At 41.1% G+C, this 22,929-nt stretch overlaps 3 protein-coding genes across 10 annotated transcripts in view; 2 read left to right on the forward strand and 1 right to left on the reverse strand.

Moving 5' to 3' along the window:
• The window catches only part of AP1AR (adaptor related protein complex 1 associated regulatory protein), a 29,391-nt gene extending 27,794 nt beyond the window's left edge, over positions 1 to 1,597 (forward strand). For 3 of the 4 annotated variants that reach the window (XM_033427744.2, XM_049709647.1, XM_049709648.1), the window contains one exon: positions 685 to 1,597. In XM_033427744.2, the coding sequence (XP_033283635.1) occupies positions 685 to 712 (28 nt within the window). In that variant the 3' untranslated portion in view covers positions 713 to 1,597. Of the gene's footprint in view, positions 1 to 561; positions 597 to 684 lie in introns of all 4 variants that reach the window. The other variant, XM_033427746.2, reaches the window with a different exon arrangement.
• On the reverse strand, positions 409 to 14,678 carry TIFA (TRAF interacting protein with forkhead associated domain). 3 transcript variants are annotated; one of them, XM_012532965.3, is made up of 3 exons: positions 14,385 to 14,674; positions 13,745 to 13,934; positions 409 to 5,364 (listed from the first exon to the last, which is right to left on the reverse strand). In XM_012532965.3, exon 3 carries the CDS (start codon positions 5,338 to 5,340, stop codon positions 4,783 to 4,785), a length of 558 nt encoding a protein of 185 aa, XP_012388419.1. In that variant the 5' UTR covers positions 5,341 to 5,364; positions 13,745 to 13,934; positions 14,385 to 14,674; the 3' UTR covers positions 409 to 4,782. The 3 variants fall into 3 exon arrangements, with proteins under 3 accessions (XP_012388419.1, XP_012388420.1, XP_004269609.1); XM_012532966.3 differs by having other exon boundaries at positions 13,745 to 13,972; XM_004269561.4 differs by lacking the exon at positions 13,745 to 13,934 and having other exon boundaries at positions 14,385 to 14,678.
• Positions 14,679 to 14,709: 31 nt separating this feature from the next.
• Positions 14,710 to 22,929, forward strand: part of ALPK1 (alpha kinase 1) — a 151,759-nt gene continuing 143,539 nt past the window's right edge. For all 3 annotated transcript variants that reach the window (XM_049709631.1, XM_049709624.1, XM_049709632.1), the window contains exon 1: positions 14,710 to 14,826. The gene's annotated coding sequence lies outside the window, so the exon portion shown is untranslated. The remainder of the gene's footprint in view (positions 14,827 to 22,929) is intronic.

Below are 22,929 nucleotides of genomic sequence, written 5' to 3' on the forward strand. Positions count from 1 at the left end.
TACACAACATAGTGATTTGGTATTTCTATACATTTCAAAATGATCACCACGATAAATCTAGTTACCATCTGTCACCATCCAAAGATATTATTACATAGTTATTGACTATATTCCCCGCACTGTACATTTCATACCCATTACTCATTTATTTTGCAACTGGAAGTTTTTACCACTTAATCTCTCTCACCTATTTCTTTCCTCCCCTTACCCGCCTCCCCTTTGGGAACCACTTGTTCTCTGTCTTTAACTTTCTTTTTTGTTATGTTTGATCATTTGTTTTTTAGATTCCACATGTAAGTGAAATCATACAGTATTTGTCTTTCTCTAACTTATTTCATTTAGCATTATACCCTGTAGGTCCACCCGTGTTGTCGCAAACGGCAAGGTTTCATTTTTTTTTATGGCTGAGTAATAGTCACACACACACACCATGTCTTCTTTATCCACTTATCTATTGATGGGCACTTTGGGTGCTTTCATTATCTCTGCTATTGTAAGTAATGCTGCAATGAGCGTTGGGGTGTATATATCTTTTCTAATTAGTGTTTTTGTTTTCTTCAGATAAATATCCAGGAGTGGAACTGCTGAATCATATGGTAGTTCTATTTCTAATTTTTTTTTTTTTTTTTTTTTTTTTTTTTGCGGTACGCGGGGCTCTCACTGTTGTGGCCTCTCCCATTGCAGAGCACAGGCTCCGGACGCGCAGGCTTAGCAGCCATGGCTCACAGGCCCAGCCGCTCCACGGCATGTGGGATCTTCCCGGACTGGGGCATGAACCCGTGTCCCCTGCATTGGCAGGTGGACTCTCAACCACTGCGCCACCAGGGAAGCCCTATTTCTAATTTTTTTGAGGAATCTCCATACTGTTTTCCATAGTGGCTGCACCAATTTACATTTCTACCAACAGTGCACAAGGGTTCCGTTTTCTATACATCTTTGCCAACACTTGTTATTTGCTGTCTTTTCGATAATAGCCATCCTGACAGATGTGAGGTGATACCTCATTGTGGGTTTGACTTGCATTTCCCTAATGATTAATGTTGAGCATCCTTTTATGGCCTGTTAGCCATCTGTATGTCTTCTTTGGAAAAAACGTCTTCAGATCCTCTGCCCATTAACTGTAGGGTAATGCATTCAGCATGGTGCCCTGGCGACCTTGCTCACTTTGCATATCTGCATAGCCAACACTCAACCATAGCCTGACCCAGGTCTTGACAGGAACCCCTACGATCCTTCCTGGAACATGGCAAGACAGGCAGTCTTAGAGGAGCCACCACAAGGCCATTTATCATCTGCCTCCCTGGCTTGCAAAAGACTGCCATGAGGCAGTTTCTCAAACAACTCCCTGGTTCCAGCAAGGCAAGGGATGTTCGCCTCACCCGCATTCAGGTACAGATGTAGGCTAACAAGACTGCTTGGTTGGAGTTTAGAGTTAGCTCCTCAGTAACAGAGCTACCCTCCACTGAAGGCATTTGTCATCTGGCCCCCTCGGTTCAGTGTTAGCTCCGGACATCCCTAGCGACCAGGGATGTGGGACACTGACTCCTCACTGGTCCTGCTTTTTCTGTTTGTGTAAGTAATAAACTGTCTAAATCTGTTTGAGTTCATTGCCTTTCTGTTGGCCAAATCTATGGAAGTATGACAGCCAAACTAGCAGCTACAGCTACTCTTGATGATAACTTATTGGTTTCTGACTTAATAAATGTAGTGGGAGGAACAGGTTTGGGAAATTGGAGGAAATTAAGAGCTCTGTTTTGTAAAGTTAAATTTGAGGTATTTATTTTTAAAAAAACCTGAATGAAGATGTCTGCCAAGTAGGTGATGGGATATATGTCTACAGCTCAGAGAAGAATAGGTACAAGTTTAGGAGTCAGTAGTAGGTAAATAGTAATTTAAGTAATTATTCCAGCTGAGATCCCCCTGAGGACGCAGACAGGCAGAGAAGCCCAATTAAGTGTTGCCCTTCAGAAGTCAGGGGTAGAGAACAGGCCAAAAGAAGCAGATAGGGGAGGAATTCGAGGAACCAAAGAATGTGGTGTCACCACAGCCAGAAAGAGAGGAGTCAATGATATCAAATGCTGCTTGGGCACTGAGAGAAAGGGCAGGTGCATCAGCTGGGCTTGGAAACATGAATATTGCCTGTTCCATTTTTTCAAATGAAGGGATGGAAACTGAGAAGTATCTTGTAAGGGGTGAGGAATAAAGAATGGCCAGTGTAGACAATTATTTGAAAAGTTGCGGTCAGAGCAGAGAAATGGGGTAACTGGAGGGTATATGGAGTTGTGTGAAGGTTTTAAGATGCTAGAACTTTTAAAATGGTATAACCAGGAATTATGCCTGCTTTTATTTTTCTTTCCAGTAATTGGAGCGTTGTGCGACTCGTGGGGATCTTAGTTCCCAGACCAGGGATTGAACCTGCGCCGAAGCGCGGAGTCCTAACCACGGGACCGCCAGGGAATTCCCATGTCACACCTTATTTTGACTGTCTAACCCCAGAAGTTTCCTGTTTTAAAATATTACTACTTTGATTTGGGTTTTTGAGAAATGATTCCACTAACAGTATTAAGAAAGCCATTGTGTTCCCGTGCATCTCACGATGATCTCTTCTATGAAGATGCTAGTAAGCAATGCCAAACTGGCTCATCTCTAGTCCCTCAGTGGCCTTCCACCAGCAACAAAATGTTGAAACCAGCATCAGTGCTAAAACCACTGCTTTCCTATTTTTTTCACCAGTGTCCCTGCCCTAAATGCATCACTTAGAGAGATACCTGGCCAAATAAATATTTTCATGTAGGTTGTTTAGTAGAATGATGAGTGATTGGACTTGAGTACAACTCATACCAACTAGAAGCCCAGTAAATTCCAATCACAATTTTCCAAGTGCTCATCCTCCGTCATCACCTGAAATGGAAGATCTAATTGTTTCAATCAGGCTCCAGAAAGTAAAATAGTAACCTTACCTGTTATTTTAACAGATGATAACAATTACTGTAAGGAATTAAACAAGTGTTAGAGAACTGGAAATGTTAAAAGGGCCATGAGATAACATGGAATCAGCTACTAAATATATACACACAAAATGTGAACAACAGTTATCTCCTGGTAGTAAAGATTATAGCTAATTTTTCCACAAGGCATATTAAAATTAATACTACACTCATGTTAGAGCCTACAAGTAATGCTTCTTCAAGTCAGTCAATGCAGTAGATAGTAGAGACAGAATCTTCTACAATATGGTTATATAATCACATAGCATATGAGATTCCACCATTGGAAAGCACCCCCTTGTCATAAAGTTGCAGGTTCAAGAAGAGACTGCCTATGACTGTAACACTGGCACCAATTAATACACCCCTTTACTTAAAGAGCCCAAGAAAAATCAGTTTCCTGGGACAAGTGAGTCCTTAAGAGGTGAACAGCGAGTCTCACAACTTAGCTGCAGTACCTAGTATCAAACACCAACATTTTTGTTTGCCCTCACCCACACCCCACTGTGGCCATTTTTTGAGAAAACTCTTTTCTTATCCACATGGTCACTGACTGGAGCAGCCATTATTTAACGTGACCTGTGGCAAGTTCGTTGGTAGATGGGTGGGCACCTGACACAAGCTGACCCTTCTCTTGGACTGGAATTGGGAGATAAGGTTCTCTTTGGGTGGGTGATTGGTAACATATAGAACTTGGGAGCTACTGGTGGCCATGTGCCTCCATGCGGGGTGAGGAACAAATAATGGAGCCAATATGCATTGAGGGGCACAGCTGGATGTGTCTGAATCCCCAGCCACAGCCTCTGCCTGCGGCCTACTGCAGTCCTCCCTTAAGAGCAGTCTAAAAACAGTTCCTCCCTTTCTTCAGAGTTTCAAAGAAAATGGTTAGAGAATTAAACTTTGACTTTATTATGTATATGGATGCTGCTAAAATTTTGAATTCATGGAATTTAAAACTCTGTAGTACATAAAAAACTATTTAAAATTTGGTAATAAAAATGAAAAATTGGGAATCCCTGGCAGTCCAGTGGTTAGGAGTCGGCACTTCCACTGCCAGAGGCCGGGGTTCAATCCCTGGTCGGGAACTAAGATCCCACAAGCCATGTGGTGCAGCCAAAAAAAAGGAAAAAGAATTCTAAGCTTAACACAGTGGTTTGTTAAAATGTTTAAAATATTGGTTTTAGATACTGAATACAGATAAGGAAAGCGGTATTCTTGGGAATAAACAGTATAAGTCTATAGAGAAAAAAAACAGAAAATCAAGGTATTATTGCTCAAATAAGTCTTCCCATATTAAAACCACAATGACACACTAAAAAACATGATGCTCTGTTCCAATGCTCTGGTACAAGTACCAACAGGCTACAACACCCATAATAACTTGTTTGTAGCCCTGACCTTGAAAACAAATGACTACTGTGAAATAATATGACCAAACCAAAACTTACAAACCAAAATGAAACAATATAAAACATAGAACCAAAATCAGGCATAAGAAGAAAGTAACATAACCATATTTTGAGAACACTATTCCTTCATCACAGAGGATACTGTTTGTACATTAATGCTCACAGATGTACACGTACAGTAATCCTTCACATATCCAGCAATGCAACAGGTGACTAAATCAATGACTAACACAAGTTACAGACTTCAAATGATAACACCAGATCTCAAATTTGACAAAGTAATAGATGACAGTAATATACTACACTAAGAAACTCTTAATAAGTGGAATGTCTGTAAAGTGTCTACAGAGTTCTTCATCCTTCATGATTCCCTTAGCCCTGTGCGTTTACCATTCATTTTCACCCATTTCTATAGGAGAATTGTTTTGGGTGGAACAGGATGAATAACTGCCACACTCAGGTATGCGCTTCTGTGGCAGCCAGTTGTTTTCTTGCAAGAGTGGTCTTGTCGACAAAGAAAATTCAATCTCAAAAAATTCTAATGACTCTCCATCTTCCTTCTCCATCAGGAACTGATAGTCCCCAAACCTAACGAGGCATTTGTGTGGCAGGTCCATTTTATTTAGGTAGCCCAGCTCCTTGTTGTCCACAATCAGATTGGTCTTCTTACTCATATTTTTAATTTCAAAAGAGAGAACTGAGCTATCAAACTTTTTAAATAGCTGCAAAGAAAACTGAACTCGGGAAACCTGTTTGTCCTGAAAGGTATAATGACAGGTGTTGGAATTTCGGCCAAATTTCACCACTTCGCTGGAGGGGAGTTTTTCTCGGTTAAAAAACCTTATTGATTGGAATATTCCATTTTGCTGGTGGCCAGGATGGTAAACAGTCATCTGGAGACAAGTTACTGTCTCTTCTGTGTCGGCATCTTCGAAATTGGACATGATGTACACCAGAATCTGACCCGCCTGCAACAATCAAGTCAGCACGTTAGTTCACTCCCATACATCAGGCATTGAGATCTTTGATTCTAATATTTTGATGAAAATCTTCTGATTTATTTAGACTTTAAGAAAACAATACATAGGCAGGATACTTTCAGTTAATGAGTAGATATGTGAAATCTTGTACCAAACCCCATACGAACTGGTGCATTACTTTTTCCTCTCTATTTTTCATTTCTAGTTTGACCGTAAGACCATACATATAATCTGGACGATAACAAGGAATGACTATTGATAAAGTAATTTGGGGGGAGCATAAAGAAACTTCCGTTCCTTTTTCATTTAAATAGAGTGACTTGGTCCCAGACCAAACATGACAGCTGTACTTTAAACAGAAAATCAGGAATAAAGAAATGAAGATATACACATGAAGAAAACCTACAGTTTATTAACTGAATTAAAACTTAATGTATTATGAATTTTGTATTGTTTTGGGTGGAACTAGATGAATAACTACCACACTCAGGTATGGGCTTCTGTGACTTTTGAGGTATTATGTATTATCCTGATTAAAGACATGTAAAAGTTATATACAAATAACTGCAACATTTGTCCTTTATATCCTGACTTAGATTTCTAGGAGGTAAAGGGTTAAAAATAGTAAATGCTTTAAAAGTTTACTTTATCCTATAATTTTTTAATTTAGACATTACACACTTTTTATTTTAAAAAAAATATCTCCATGAGGTAGTTCTAAATATCATAGTCTGTACTTGTACTGGAATTATTCATTTTTGTCAATGGTTCCTAATGACTGGACAAACTGTCATTAGCCACAAGCAGCTCAATCTAACTGCTGTTAACCCATCCCTCTAGAGTGCACGGCCCCATGGTGCCCTCCACCTCCAACTCACTATATGTACCTTTAATAATCAGTGGAGTAGTTTAAGCAGTAAAACAGACAGAAGAATTATTAAAATCTATGAGAGGTTATTTTGACCCAAAGCTGCCATTTTAAAATGAATTTATTTTAAAAGAATTACACGCACATGATTTAAAAATTCAAACACTTAAAAAGGATTTTTTTTAAGTATCTTCCCTCCACCCTAATCCGTTTTTTATTCTTCTAGAGTCAACCACTATGTTGCTTTTATCCTTACAGAAGTCTTCTTTACACCTCAAGCAAAACTGTGTGCAAAGACACATAACACATTTCTACACAGAGAGAAAAAAATTTCTTACACAAATAGGAACATACTGTATTTAGTTCTAGACCTTGTATTTTTCAATTAGTAACACAAATGGGTGATTTTTTCCATATCTATACATATAAATATACCTCAATCTTAAACAGCTGCATAGAATTCCTTTAATCTAGTGTGGCAGTAAATTATACCAGTAGGTAGAGTGATGCTGAGTGCTCCCTGCATTCCTTAAATACTATACAGTATTTACAGTGGGGTTTGGGGAGCAATAGCCTTAAGCGAAGTTGATTTGTTTTATTGGTTTTTGTTTGCCATCTATATTAGATACTGGTATCAAAATTATGCTGGTTAAAAAGAAAAAAACAATGTTTTCCTTTTCTTTCCATGCTTGCTACTGTTTACTTTTAAAATACAATCTTCTGTTTTTCAAAGTTGTGTTGCAAAAAATCAAACTCAGTTTATTCAGTTACTTAACAAATAACTAAGCAAAATTTCTTTTTTATTGATTTAGAAACGTATTTTTAGTTTTAAATTTACTTTCATAATAGGTTCTTTTTGGACATTATTTTACCATATCGCCTTACCCAAGCAACAAATGTCCAGCTATAAGCAGAAAAAGAGAAAGGAATGCTCAGAATCTTGGAGCAAGGGTGATAAAAATTACTATGAAACCAAAGGCAGCAAGAATTAACACACAGTGGGTAGAACTGGTTAATCACCATGATTTGAAAATACTTTAATTACAATAATAAAGTCGTTATTCAAGAAACAGCTTAGGGGACTTCCGGGAAGATGGCGGAAGAGTAAGACACGGAGATCACCTTCCTCCCCACAGATACACCAGAAATACATCTATGCGTGGAACAACTCCTACGGAGCACCTACTGAACGCTGGCAGAAGACCTCAGACCTCCCAAAAGGCAAGGAACCCCCCACGTACCTGGTTAGGGCAAAAGAAAAAACTAAACAGAGACAAAAGGATAGGGACGGGTCCTGCACCAGCGGGAGAGAGCTGTGAAGGAGGAAAAGTGTCCACACACTAGGAAGCCCCTTCGCGGGTGGAGACTTTGGGAGGCGGAGTGGGGGAGCTTGGGAGCCGCGGAGGAGAGCACAGCAACAGGGGTGCGGAGGGCAAAGCGGACAGATTCCAGCGCAGAGGATCGGGCCGACCGGAACTCACCAGCCGAGAGGCTTTTCTGCTCGCCCGCCGGGGCGGGCGGGACTGGGAGCTGAGGCTCCGGCTTTTGTCGGAGCGCCGGGAGAGGACTGAGGTTGGCGGCGTGAACACAGCCTGCAGGGCGTTAGTGCACCGCGGCTAGCCGGGAGAGAGTCCGGGGAAAAGTCTGGACCTGCCGAAGAGGCAAGAGACTTTTACGTCCCTCTTTGTTTCCTGGTGCACGAGGAGAGGGGATTAAGAACGCTGCTTGAGAGAGCTCCAGGGACGGGCGCGAGCCGCGGCTAAAAGTGCGGAGCCCAGAGACAGACATGAGACGCTAAGGCCGCTGCTGCCGCCACCAGGAGGCCTGTGTGCGAACACAGGTCACTAGCCACACGCCCTTCCGGGGAGCCTGTGCAGCCCGCCACTGCCAGGGTCCCGGGATCCAGGGACAACTCGCCCGGGAGATCGCACGGCCCGCCTCAGGCTGCAACGTCACGCCGGCCTCTGCCGCTGCAGGCCCGCCCCACACTCCGTGACCCTCCCTACCCCCCGGCCTGAGTGAGCCAGAGCCTCCGCATCAGCGGCTCCTTTAACCCCGTCCTGTCTGAGCAAAGAACAGACGCCCTCCGGCGACCTACACGCACAGGCGGGGCCAAATCCAAAGCTGAGCCCCTGGGAGCTGTGAGAACAAAGAAGAGAAAGGGAAATCTCTCCCAGCAGCCTCAGAAGCAGCGGTTTAAAGCTCCACAATCAACTTGATATACCCTGCATCTGTGGAATACCTGAATAGTCAACGAATCATCCCAAATTAAGGAGCCCTGTGGATGAAAGGCTCTTGGTGCTGCAGCCAGGAGTCAGTGCTGTGCCTCTGAGGTGGGAGAGCCAACTTCAGGACACTGGTCCACAAGAGGCCTCCCAGCTGCACATAATATCAAACAGCAAAAATCTCCGAGAGATCTCCATCTCAATGCCAGCACCCAGCTTCACTCAACGACCAGCAAGCTACAGTGCTGGACATCCTATGCCAAACAACTAGCAAGACAGGAACACAACCCCACCCATTAGCAGAGAGGCTGCCCAAAATCATAATAAGTCTACAGACACCCCAAAACACACCACCAGACGTGGACCTGCCCACCAGAAAGACAAGATCCAGCCTCATCCACCAGAACACAGGCACTAGTACCCTCCACCAGGAAGCCGACACAACCCACTGAACCAACCTTAGCCACTGGGGACAGACACAAAAAACAACAGGAACTACGAACCTTCAGCCTGCAAAAAAGGAGACCCCAAACACAGTAAGATAAGCAAAATGAAAAGACAGAAAAACACACAGCAGATGAAGGAGCAAGATAAAAACCCACCAGACCTAACAAATGAAGAGGAAATAGGCAGTCTACCGGAAAAAGAATTCAGAATAATGATAGTAAGGTTGATCCGAAATCTTGGAGATAGAATGGACAATAGAATGGACAAAATGCAAGAATCAGTTAACAAGGACCTAGAAGAACTAAAGATGAAACAAGCAACGATGAACAACACAATAAATGAAATTAAAAGTACTCTAGATGGGATCAATAGCAGAATAACTGAGGCAGAAGAACGGATAAGTGACCTGGAAGATAAAATAGTGGAAATAACTACTGCAGAGCAGAATAAAGAAAAAAGAATGAAAAGAACTGAGGACAGTCTCAGAGACCTCTGGGACAACATTAAACGCACCAACATTCGAATTATAGGGGTTCCAGAAGAAGAAGAGAAAAAGAAAGGGACTGAGAAAATATTTGAAGAGATTATAGTTGAAAACTTCCCTAATATGGGAAAGGAAATAGTTAATCAAGTCCAGGAAGCACAGAGAGTCCCATACAGGATAAATCCAAGGAGAAATACGCCAAGACACATATTAATCAAACTGTCAAAAATTAAATACAAAGAAAACATATTAAAAGCAGCAAGGGAAAAACAACAAATAACACACAAGGGAATCCCCATAAGGTTAACAGCTGATCTTTCAGCAGAAACTCTGCAAGCCAGAAGGGAGTGGCAGGACATATTGAAAGTGTTGAAGGAGAAAAACCTGCAACCAAGATTACTCTACCCAGCAAGGATCTCATTCAGATTTGATGGAGAAATTAAAACCTTTACAGACAAGCAAAAGCTGAGAGAGTTCAGCACCACCAAACCAGCTCTACAACAACTGCTAAAGGAACTTCTCTAGGCAAGAAACACAAAAGAAGGAAAAGACCTACAATAACAAACCCCAAACAATTAAGAAAATGGGAATGGGAACACACATATCGATAATTACCTTAAATGTAAATGGACTAAATGCTCCCACCAAAAGACACAGATTGGCTGAATGGATACAAAAACAAGACCCATATATTTGCTGTCTACAAGAGACCCACTTCAGACCTAGAGACACATACAGACTGAAAGTAAGGGGATGGAAAAAGGTATTTCATGCAAATGGAAACCAAAAGAAAGCTGGAGTAGCAATTCTCATATAAGTTATATATATATATATATGTAGTTTGCTTGAGTGCAGTGTTTTTTGTTTTCTGTACTGAATTCATTAGCATGGGTCGGTATAAAATTTAGCATAGGTCAATATGTAATTTGTAAACTAATAAGGTCTTAAAAGTGAGGAATTAAGTCTTTTAAATTTAATTATTTATTGTAAAGAGCAGAATAGCATACATAAACAGGTGCCTAAGGAAAACTTGTATTCTAATATGGAACTCTCATGAACACCTTTTTTTTTTTTTTTTTTTTTCTTCTAACGGTATGATAGTAGGCCATTTGATTATTTTTATGGCTTTAACTTTACAACAATGAAATATTCGTAAATTTTAAAAAGTATTTTTCTTTATTTGATGCGGGTGGGATACTGGAGAAATGAAAGGTCAAACATCTATTGAGGAATCCATACTTGTCTATATATTGTGTACTTTTATTTCAAGAACTGATTTAAAATTCCTAAAAGGATGCTATAATAAGTTATTATGCCATTTTACAGACTGAATTAAGTGAATTTCAGGGAGGTATGAAACTTGCCTAAGGCTATCCAGCTACCAAGCGGTAGAAGTGAGAATTAAATCCAGGTATACCTATTAAAAAAAAAAAAAAAAAAAAAAAAGAAGGCGAGGGCAGCACCAGGGTATGGGGTTGTTAGTTTTATAGGGGTGAGTAATTTCATACGCTGATGAGTGGGAGGAGTATTCCAGCTATTTTGGGGAAGGGGTGGGGATTTCTAGGAATTGAGGCACCGCCCACTTTTTGACCTTTATGGTCATCCTTGGAACTGTCGTGGCACCTGTGGGTGTGTCGCTTAGCTTGCTGATGTGTTACAATGAGTGTATACTGAGGCTCAAGGTCTAGTGGAAGTAGACTCGTCCGCCATCTTGGACCTATTTTGTTCTAATCAGTTTATGTTGTGTCCTCGGGCTATGTAATTCTTTTAAAGGTTGTGCCCTGCCCCCTTTCCTCCTGTTTCATATTGAATATATAATATTTACCAGAGTATGTTTTAATAATTAATACATGATATATTGTATAATTAATTTATATATCATATATATAATGATATCTATAGGTATTTGTTCTAATAAGTCATTAAAAATAAATGAATATTCTTTTTCTTTCATAAAAAAAAAGAAAATATAGTTAAATAAGAACTGAAGAAACATTTTTAATACAATAAAAATCAGGAAACTGAAAAAAAAAAAAAGAAACAGCTTAGAATAAATATAATAAATCATGAGATGATGCAATTAATGGTTGACAGGAAAACAATTAGCTGATAACAAGTAAAGAGCCTAAAAAGAAAGAGCAAGGGCTTCCCTGGTGGCACAGTGGTTGAGAGTCCACCTGCCGATGCAGGGGACACGGGTTCATGCCCCGGTCCGGGAGGATCCCACATGCCACGGAACGGCTAGTCCCGTGAGCCATGGCCGCTGAGCCTGCGCGTCCGGAGCCTGTGCTCCGCAACGGGAGAAGCCACAGCAGTGAGAGGCCCGCGTACAGCAAAAAAAAAAAAAAAAGAAAGAAAGAGCAAGAATCTGTCATGATTTCCACCTTGTCTAGGATACACTGCCATCACTCTAATTCATTCTTGGACTTTGGACAATAACAGTTCCAAAAGGAGACCTGGATTTTAAAACATGGTATATTCTGGATACAGTCTTTTGGTAACACCCAAATTTGTGTTTTTGTGTTTTTTATGTAACCTAGTAGCTTAGAATTAATTCAGTCTTTTGAGAAAATCCACCATCAAGAAAATTTTGCCCCGTACAGGCTCTTATGCCTAGTACCCAGGGGAGATATATTAAAGGAAAATTTGGCATTCTGGCTTATAAATCAGTGGCTATAAGTGTCTTGGGGTGACTCAATTCTAAGCTTTTGATGAACTTCTGGGTTCACAATTGTAACCTGTGTTACTATCAAGTATCTGCTGCCCCTCACTACCAGGCCTATCTCTACTGGTTCTGCCCCTTTAGAAAGATGATACTTCCCACTCCAGTGACAACCATATCAACGAAATGTGAATGGAAGTAACATGAAGCTTATTTCCGAGCGCAGGTTTTAAAAACCACTGTGTAGATAGACCTGCCTCTTCTCTTTCCGTGTGCCACCTCGGTGCTCCACAAAAGTAGCAGCTCAGCGTGGGCTCCCAGAGGGAAGGGCCAAAGACAGAGCCATAGAGACTCATAATATAAGCAAAAATTAACCCTTCTTGTAAGGTGTTACTGAGCCATAAGGTACCCTGACACATGTACTCACCTATCTTATGAATGTATGAAATGATAACAAAGACTGACAGTAACAAAGGCTGCTACTTACTGTATGCCTTTCATGTGCCAGGTACAGGGCTAGCCCTTTATACGTACTGTCTTACTTAATTTTCAAAATAACGCTGTGAATCACCGCTTCACAGATGAGGGAGCTAAGTCTCAGAGGGTTTATCTAAGTAACCCAGGTCACAAAGACAGTGTCAAAGGCAGGATTCACACAACAGAAATGCACCCTCTCTCTTGCCCACTACAAACATTACTCCCAAATACCAGTTACTTCACAAACTATAGCAGCTAACCAGTAGAGAAGAGGGCCATGGAGGTGTCTGTCAGAACTAGCAGGACACCAACCTAGAATCTAGCGTTGGGGAGGCAAACACACTGTTACTGGCTCCTCATAAGAGGAAGAGGCTGTGAAGCACCAGGTTACTTCGATTATCAGTTAACCTTAAGCCTTCATGTATGGATGTTGGCAGGTCACTAATAATTATAGTGGGTTGTTAGGGAGCTCCAAAATTTAGGAAACCATGGTATCTGACCTCAAGGAACTCAGAAACTAACATTCATTAGTTTGCAGAGCTGCAAGTTCCCTCTACAAAGTGACCTGAATCTCTGACATTTCAGAGTGGTCAGTAGAAAAACAGAAAAGACAGAAACTAACAAAAAAAAACCTAAAATAATAAAATTGTTGGATTTTTTATTTAAAAAGTCACTAGCGTGCAGGTGCTCAAAAGCAGCTTTTTCAAATCTGTTTGGCCTAAGTTATCAAAGAAACAGTAACAATGAGCTTATATAGTGGTATCAGTGGTTACCTCTGGAGAGGGAAACTGGGATTGACGGTGGAAAGGAGACTTGTCACTGCACACTCTGTACTTTCGGAATTTTATACCATGTGCATCTAATATCTATTCAAACATATAACAAATATTTTCTTTACAAAGTCACAAACCATCTGATTTTTATGGAACTAAATGGAGTTGGAGATTATCATCAAAGTGGGTTTAAACCATGATCTCTGACATCAAAAAGCTGTAAAACACTGTAATGATGTCTGACATACAGTAATATTTGTGTTAACAAATGAACTACAATAACTTTGCTGTCACTGAGCTAATAGGAAGGGAAGAGAAACTTGGAAGCACAGCAAAAGACAACTATCCTGACCCCCCTCACCAGGTCATCACCCTGTAGTGTGGTTTTGAAGACATCCGTGAACGCTATTGTTCAGCAGAATCAATACTTACTTAAGTAACAGGTCTTGCTAAAGGAGTCGTGAAAACCAAAATCAACAGGACAAAAACCTTAGTAAAGCTCTGTTTTTTCCAGAGACGATGTCTTCTTTCTCCCACTGTGCGTTGTAGCCAGCCAACATTGCAGAGTCCGGTTCTCCGTGGCTGCGGACTTCCGCTGCGAGGCTCAGGGTGTATTCTCGCTCTAGAAAATTTGGGAAATTCCTCCTTTCAATCTGAAAGCTGGAGAAAGTCCCAGGAAACAACGGATTACGTTATTTTCCTAACCAAATAGGCTGAAGCAAGGCAGGTCTACATGCAACCGCTCGGTGAGCTACACTTCATAAATGGAATTCCTTTTTGTTTACTGACTAGAGGAGGGAAAAAAACTTTGCAAAGCACAGGAAAGTACAAGGAAAACCCATCTCCAATATTTCCTTTCAGTGCTCCCTCGCTCCATTTATAAATATTCCTATAGTTTGGGATCACGCCGTAAATAATCGCTCAAGCGTCTGCCCGCAGCCGAGTCCGCGGGAGGGGCAGATGACTCTACGCAACGCCCCGTAAGACCCCTCGACAAAGCTTCCCTCTCCGGGCGATAAACAGAAAAGACGCAGTCTCCACTTTACACCCCAGACCTCCCCTAGACAGGTACCTTGGGGTCCCAGAGTCCGTGAACTTCCCTTTGCTTTCCGGGCTAGGCACGAGGTCAAAGGACGCGACCTGGAGGAGGCCCTGGATCGAGGGGTGGTCTCCGCCCGCCGGCCGCGCCGCCGCCACTGCGGTCTGCGGTGCGAGGAGGGGGAGCAGATGTGAGCCGAAGCGGAGGGACAGGGCCGAGCGGGGAGAGAGGGACGCAGACGCAACCCAGCCGGGGCCGCGGGGGGCTGCGGCTTTCAGACGCGGCGGCGCGCACGGCGACTCCTTCTGTCGGCCGGCCGAGTGCGCCCTTCCGCTGAGCCCTTAATTCCGAAAGCGCAGAGATTCCCAGACTCCACCCCGGCCTTGCCAGCCCCACTCCTCCCCCTGCCTTCTCCGTGTCCGACGCTGCCCTGTCAGACCAGAAATCCCAGCCTCCAGGCCGGGTGGGATGCGAGGTAAGCCGGCGAGGACCCCACCTCCCAAACGAGGGCCCTTCCGAAGAGGGCGTGGCTTTCGAGCCGGATTTTGAAAAGGGGACTGAATCACTTCAACATTAAGGGCGACTTCCCCCCACACACTGGGAGTGTTGGCCTGGGACCAGCGTGGGGAGAGGCGAGGTGTTGAATTAACCATCAAGCAAGACAGGTGCGGGGCGCACGTTATTCTTATGCAATCCTCACAGTCGGGAGAGTAGGTCCACTTTACAGGTGAGTCAACTGAGGCCCAGAGAGTGATTAAGTTTCTGAGCGAGGAAGAGGCAGAACTTGCTCCAGAGCTCCTGATCAGCCTCCTGGTACCCATGGTGCCCTCACCTTACACTCGAGCATCCAGGCGCTCCCTGTCTCCCCATCTACCTGAAGGCAGTCCTCACTCAACACCCAGGGTCTCGGGTTCCAAAAGTAAGGGCTAGTACCTGATGCAACAGCAAACAACCTCCCAGGAGTCCTTTATAGCTTAGAGTAAATAAGATGATACTATTTCCCTGCCTCAGGGAGAAGATCTGGGATGAACTAAAGGTGGAGAGAGCATAAAGACAATAGGTGTCTAGAGGGAGACAGGAGACTGTATGAAGAGAAAAAGGGCTGAGAACAGCAGTGGGGGGGACAAAGCTTCTGGTGATCGAGGTCATACTGGCTTACTTACTTCAAAGCTTGGGAAACCGCCCACCAACTCTGGTAAATGTCTGATGGAAGCCGCTCATTTGTCTGGGTTCCATCCTTGACTTCAGGAGAGGGCTTGTTTATGGGTCTGTTTCACTGGTAATAAAATAACAGTGATGCTTGCTGCGTCACCACTTGATAAAGAGGTTCTGAGGAGAGGTTAAGTATTGAACTCTCAAAGTTACATGTAATCAAGAACCATAAGCATGAGGAAGGACCGGTGCATCTATAAGTGAGGCAGATTCCTGTAAGGCTGCAATTTTGTTTGTTAATCATCAACACTTACTATTTCTCCCCTGAAAGACAGTCACAGTATCTTCTTTCAGTCAAAGAACATTAGAGCAGGTGGAAGATAAGACATGCAATTTGACTACACCAATAAGCTCACACAATGAAATAGTATTACCGGAATTGGAGTTTCTGATCTCTAACCTTTAAAATTAAATGAGATGTGAAAATGCTTTATAAACTGCAAAGGACTATTTAAGTAGGTGTTATCGATAACACTAATCGAGAAGATGCAACAACTGTTAAAATTCATGATGCTGAACATTATTCCATTTTTCTCTTTCCTTTAAGATGACTTATTTGATTTACTAAATGACCCAAAATGAAATTTGAATAAGCCTTCAATTCCAGATCAGTATCTAATCTCAGTAATGGTTTTCACCCTCTGACAACTGGTTGAAAACAATGGGCCTTGAACTGAAAATGGCTTGTGCAAGTTGAGAAACAGCCAAGAGTGCACATATGAAAAGTTTCTGTTCCTTAAAGGTTTGAAGGGACAGTTGGTGGCGGCTACCTGCTCCTGGTTTCAAACTATGCTACAAAGCTTTATAATCAAAACAGTATAGCACTGGCACAAAAACAGACACAGATCAATGGAACAGAATAGAGTCCAGAAATAAACCCATGCACCTATGGTCAATTAATCTAGACAAAGGAGGCAAGAATATGCAATGGGGGAAAGACAGTTTCTTCAATAAATTGTGTTGGGAAAACTGGATAGCTACATGCAAAAGAATAGAACTAGACCACTTTCTTACACCATAGACAAAAATAAACTCAGGATGGATTAAAGACTTAAATGTAAGACCTGAAACCTAAAAGAAAACATAGTCAGTGTACTCTTTGACATTGGTCTTAGCAATATTTTGGGGGTGTCTGTCTCCTCAGGCAAGGGCAACAATAGCAAAAATAAACAAATGAAGGTACATCAAGCTAAAAAGCTTTCACTCAGTGAAGGAAACCATCACAAAACAAAAAGGCAACATACTCAATGGGAGAAAATATTTGCAAATGATATATCTGATAAGGAGTTTGTATTCAAAATACACAAAGAACTCATACAACTAACATCAAAAAAACTAACATTAAAGAAAGGGTAGAAGACCTGAGTAGACATTCTTCCAAAGAAGACAATACAGATGGCCAACAGGCACATGAAAAGATGCTCAGCATCACTAATCATCAGGGAAATGCAAATCAAAACTACAATGAGATATCACCTCACATCTGTCAGGATGGCTATTATCAAAAAGACAAATAAATATTGGCAAGAATTTGGAGAAAAGGAAACCCTCCTGCACTGTTGGTAGGAATGTAAATTGGTGCAGCCACTATGGAAAACAGTATGGAGAGTCCACAAACAATTAAAAATAAAACTACCATATGATTCAACAATTCCATTCTTCTGGGGTATTGATCCAAAGGAAGCGAAAACACGAATTTGAAATTGTATATGCACCCCAATGTTCACTGCAGCATTATTACAATAACCAAGATATAGAAACAACCTAAGTGTCCACCGATAGATGAATGGATAAAGAAGATATGGTAAATATATACAATGTTATATTATCCATAAAAAGAATGAAATCTTGCCATTTATGACAACATGAATAGACTTAGAGGGCATTATGCTACGTGGAATAAGTCAGACAGAGAAAGATCGATACTGTATGATTTCATTTATATGTGGAATCTAAAAAAAAAGTGAACAAACAAAACAGAAACAGATTCATAGATACAGAAACCATACAGGTAGTTGTCAGGGGAGAGGGGTATGGGAAGGTGGACAAAATAGGGAAAGGGGATAAAGAGGTACAAACCTGCAGTTATAAAATAAAGAAGTCACAGAGATGTAACATACAAGATAGGGAATACCGTCAACAATATTGTAATAACTTTGGTGAGAAATGGTAACTGGACCATGGTGATCATTTCATAAAATATAACAATATCGAATCACTATGTTGTACACCTGAAACTCATATACTAAGTCAACTGTACTTCAATTTTAAAAGATTTTAAATCACTAATATGTAAATTAGGCAAAGTACTCTGTAATAATTGCTTCATTTTGTTACTGTTTCTGTTTGTGTAAAACCACTAGAAACATTTTTAATAGAAGAGATTATTTTACAATTCTACTACAGATTTTACTTTTTTTACTGTTATTCAAGATCAAAGTTTAAATATAGTAACAGTAGCATTTACAGAGAAACATGAACATCGTTCTTTGATAATGAAAATGTCTTTGCTGTTAAAGGAACACAATAGGACTTTATGTGATGAAAGTTTACTAGATATTACAGGAAGAGGTTTATAAAATATCCTCATCTCAGCCTGTGATTTCTCTGAAAGCAAGAGAATTACTAAAAGCCCGTGTGAAAATACTTCAGCCAAAGTAACATCAGTCTGAAGAAATGTAAGGATTCCAGCATGTGCTACCATCACGCATGTGCTGATGAGAACATACCTACTGAAAAGCACTTTTTAGGGCCTCTTATTTGCAGATTTCCGTTTCGGAAAGGAGCAAAACAATTTTTGTTTTGGTTTCGATGCGGTTGTGTCATTTTGACAAACCCGTTCTTTGATTTTGAAGTTTCAAGAACTTTCTCTTGCACTCAGAACTGCTCATGAGTTTTCAACATCTTTTAAATTACACGGAATGTGGATAGACTCCTTTCCTGTGAGTTTAATGAAGGAAGGCTTTGGATGGCTTTAAAGCTTGGTTAACTTCACTTGACACAGCCAAATGCTGTGAGTGTTGCTGGGTATATATGGAGTAAGCTAAATGCTTTCTGGAGGGTTTAAGTATTCCTAGGCTGCTAATTAGAGAGATTAAAAGGAACCCTTCAGAGAAATGGTACCTCAAAGGTCAGACCAGAATTGTTTATCAAAGCAAAACAGAAGAAACACTAGGCATCTATATTGTTGATACCAAAAAAAAGAGGGATTTACTATCTGAATTAATGATGAATCATATAATCTGGAAATAACATAAAATGCCTACAATCCAATAAATTTCTATCTAGCTTTGAACAATTTGAAATTTCCAAATCGTATTAATGTTAAACAATAAAGTAAAATTTTGTCTCAGCTCTCATATTCAATTGATGATGTCCCCTTCAGTAACTGTTTCCCCTTCTATCACTACCACTCACCTCCATGATATGGGTTGCAACATAATTTCTAATTCAGTTACTTCCATGTTTGGAATTACAAAAATATTTGTCCATGGAAACAATCTAAAAAACTGCTTTTAGATACTTTCACTAGCCCATAACTAAGCTGATATACCTGAAAGCCTCCTGTATTTCACTTAAAAATCAAAAATAGAAGAAGCTAATTTGTGGTAATACAATTGCACACTATAGAAAAAAAATAGAAAGTGTTGCTTTTTTGCGTTGCCTTGTGGCAACTGGGTTATATGATACTCGCCTTGTGCTCGGTGCACTCTAAGCACCTTGGATACAGACTCATCTAACTCTCCCAGGCCCAGCTAAAATGTTCAGATTCAGAGTGACTCAGTTCAGGAGTGTCCCATCTCAGGGCTGATGCTCTCTGCAAACCTGTGAAAACATTCAGAATCAACTGAGATAACTCACTTAGCTCTTTTCCCATTATCTGCTAAATGGGAGACAGGAGTAGGCCCAAAGTATTGAGAATGAAGGAAAACTAGCCTAGACTTCACTTTCTCCCTATTTGGGGGTCAAGCATCTGCAGTTAAAACAACTTAGATCTATGTGGAAAGATCTGATGGATGCATCACTAAAGCAAAAAACCAAAGTGCAGAACAAAAATGCTATATTTGTAGGGGGGAAAAATGTTTGTTAATGCATGAACTATCTACAAAGAGATCCAAGAAATGGAACTGTATACCTGTTAGTCTGAGAAAAAGAATTTGGGAGACAGAGGGCAGAATGTGGAGGTGGGAGAGATTTTTCATTGTGTACTTTTTCAAGCTGTTTGGATTTTGGTCTCATTTGCAAGCAATATGGTTCCATGCACACACAAAAAAGCTTTTTTAAGAAGAACCAAATGAAAGAAATCTCCTGAGAGAAAGGTCTCAATGCTTTGATGCCTCAATATTTTTCACATGAGGAGAACTGCAATAAAATTCAGGCTCTCAAGAGAGTGAGCAGATGGTGAGGAGAAAATTGGAGCCCCCAGAGGCAGGACACCTGGAGGGTGGAGGGAGAGAAGGAGTCACGCTGTCTTGGGCCATTTGTCCGGCCCCTCCTTGGGCAGTTATGGGGAAGTTGTGTGGTAGGCAGAATTCTAAGACAGCCCCCAAGATTCCCACCCTGTGGTAAACACAGTTTGTAAAATCTCCTCGCCTTGAGTGTGGGCAGAATCCATGAATATGATAGGATATCTTCCTGTGACCAGGTTTCTAATCAGTTGTCTTTGAATCCAAAGGGAGATTATCCGGTTGGGCCGGACCTAAACATGTGAATCCTTAAAAGGGCTCAGCCCTTCAGGAAGTCAGAGACACATGCCCCTGCTGGCCTGGACACAAACATCCATGTCAGGAACTGTCTACAGAGACCACACGGCAAGAAACTGTGGTTGACATCTAGGATCTGAGAGTGTTCCCCAGCCAACAGCTACCAAGAAAATTGGCAACCTTGGTCCTATATATGGAATTCTGCCAACAACCTGAATGGGCCTTGAAGGAGTCCCCCCAGGCCTCACACGAGAACTGCAGTGTTCTCAGCTGTAATGTGCCCAGATTTCTGACTGACAAGACCTTGAAATAATAAATGGATGCTGGTTTTTTTTTGTTTTTGTATACCAAAGGACCTTTATTACTTTTCCTCTAAATTCTTAAATACTTATAAAATGTCCATGCTCTAGTTATAGTATCATTTTATAGACACTTAAAATGCATCTTCATTTATAAATATTTTACATTTAGTTCATAGAACAGATCATTTAATGGGTACTGTTTTAAGCTGCTAAATTTGTGGTAATTTTTAGACAACAGTAAAACACTAATAAGGTCTTTTGATTAGAGGAGCCCAGTGGATAATGAGAGTCTCCAGTGGATCCTGATCCTGGAATCCCCAGTCACTTATTATGAGAGCTATGTAAGCAGGAAAAGAAGGGCCAGTTTTGGGGGGAGGGATGCATTATTTCTACCTGTCACATATCCTCCAAACCAAGTAACTTAATTTTGCCTTGTTAAATCTAAACTTTGTCATATAGTACTCCTTATTAGTGTAATTTTTAGTAAGAAAGAAAATAACAACCCCACACCTCCTCCTCTTTAATGTTTAAATATTTACATTTCATTTGTTAGTGCTTTTCCATTAATTTTTTTTTTTTTTTTTTTTGGTTGCACTGGGTGTTAGTTGTGGCAGGCGGGCTCCTTAGTTGCGGCATGCAGACTCTTAGTTAGGGGATGTGCGTGGGATCGAACCCACGCCCCCTGCATTGAGAGCACAGAGTCTTATCCACTGTGCCACCAGGGAAGTCCCAGTGCTTTTCCATTAATTTTTAAAATCTAATGAATTACTAGCATCCTAACAACTAACAACTTTATACTACTAATGAGTGATTAGACAATATACATTATTTAATTTATAATACAATAATTTCATTTTCTCATGAAATAAAACAGAAAGTCTTTCCCCAGAAAAATGCCATACCTGGAATAAGTTCTCTTTTTATCCTCCATCTCTGGTTCTTTCTTTATGCTTATCATCATTGTGCTGACAACTAATTCTGAGAAGAAAGTTCCAGAATGACATTCTGGCCATTATGCCCATAGAAATCTCACTATTCCCTGCTGTTTGTGGCCTTCATGTTTATTATGTAGTTAGTTATATAATAAAAGGGTTAAGTTGGTCTTGAGATCATATTGCTCCATCACTGAAGACCTTTGCAAAGAATGTAACCCCCTCCAAAAATAGGCTCCACCTGGATATTTTATTTAATGTAGGCTTAGATGGAAAGTTTCTCTTTCTACTCTATTTATCTTACTAGGATTTTAAAAATATTTCATCTCCTTTCTACCACTACTCCACTGAATTTGTTCTTGTTAAAACTATCCTTGACCTACCTGCCAAGCCAATGGACACTTTTCTATCCTCATCCTTCTCACTTCTCTGCATCATTTGGTACTGTTGACCACTCCCACTTTATTGAGATATGACCCAGCCACTCTCACCTACCTGGCTTTTAGGAAGGGCTGGCTTCATGAGGATGTGACCTGAACGGTGGCACAGGGCCCCATACTCAGGGCCTCATGCTTGGCTCTGCTGTTGCCATCTTGAAATTCTTAATAATTTTTGGACAAGAGATCCCACAGATTATACAGCCAATCCTGTTTTTAGAGCATAATTTTGTTTTGCTTTCTCTGCTGTGATCTACACATTCTTTCCCCATCTCGTTTGTGGCCCCTCTTTTCTGACATGAATACTGGTATTACCACACTTGCTCTTTGTGACTTTTCACATCCTCCCTCGGTAAACTCTAACTACAGTTATTGTTTTTGGACAGCCTCTAAGTCGTTTACCCATACTTCTATGTCTGTCACACAAGCCTGTGAACCTGTCTCCTAAATATTTCTTTCTACTTTTTTTTAAATTTTATTTATTTTATTTGTTTATTTTTGGCAGTGTTGGGTCTTCATTACTGTGCACGGGCTTTCTCTAGTTGTGGCGAGCGGAGGCTACTCTTCATTGCAGTGCACAGGCTTCTCTTTGTGGTGGCTTCTCTTGTTGCAGAGCACAGGCTCTAGGCACATGGGCTTCAGTAGTTGTGGCACGCAGGTTTCAGTAGTTGTGTCTCGCAGGCTCTAGAGCACAGGCTCAGTAGTTGTGGCGCATGGGCTTAGTTGCTCGGCGGCATGTGGGATCTTCTTGGACCAGGGCTCAAACCTGTGTCCCCTGTATTGGCAGGCAGATTCTTAACCATTGCGCCACAGGGAAGCCGGTATTTCTTTCTGCTTTTTATCTACTGTTATTAATTAAGCCCAGTCATGATTGCAGTATAGACCAGTGCAGTAGTCTTCTAACTCAATTTCCTAACTCCAGTCTTGCCTTCTAATCCATCCACTACCATGATTTTCTCCTGGAATAAACCTTGTCCCATAATCCAACCTTC

This window comes from Orcinus orca, chromosome 4 (assembly GCF_937001465.1).
Source record: "Orcinus orca chromosome 4, mOrcOrc1.1, whole genome shotgun sequence".
NCBI lineage: Eukaryota > Metazoa > Chordata > Mammalia > Artiodactyla > Delphinidae > Orcinus > Orcinus orca.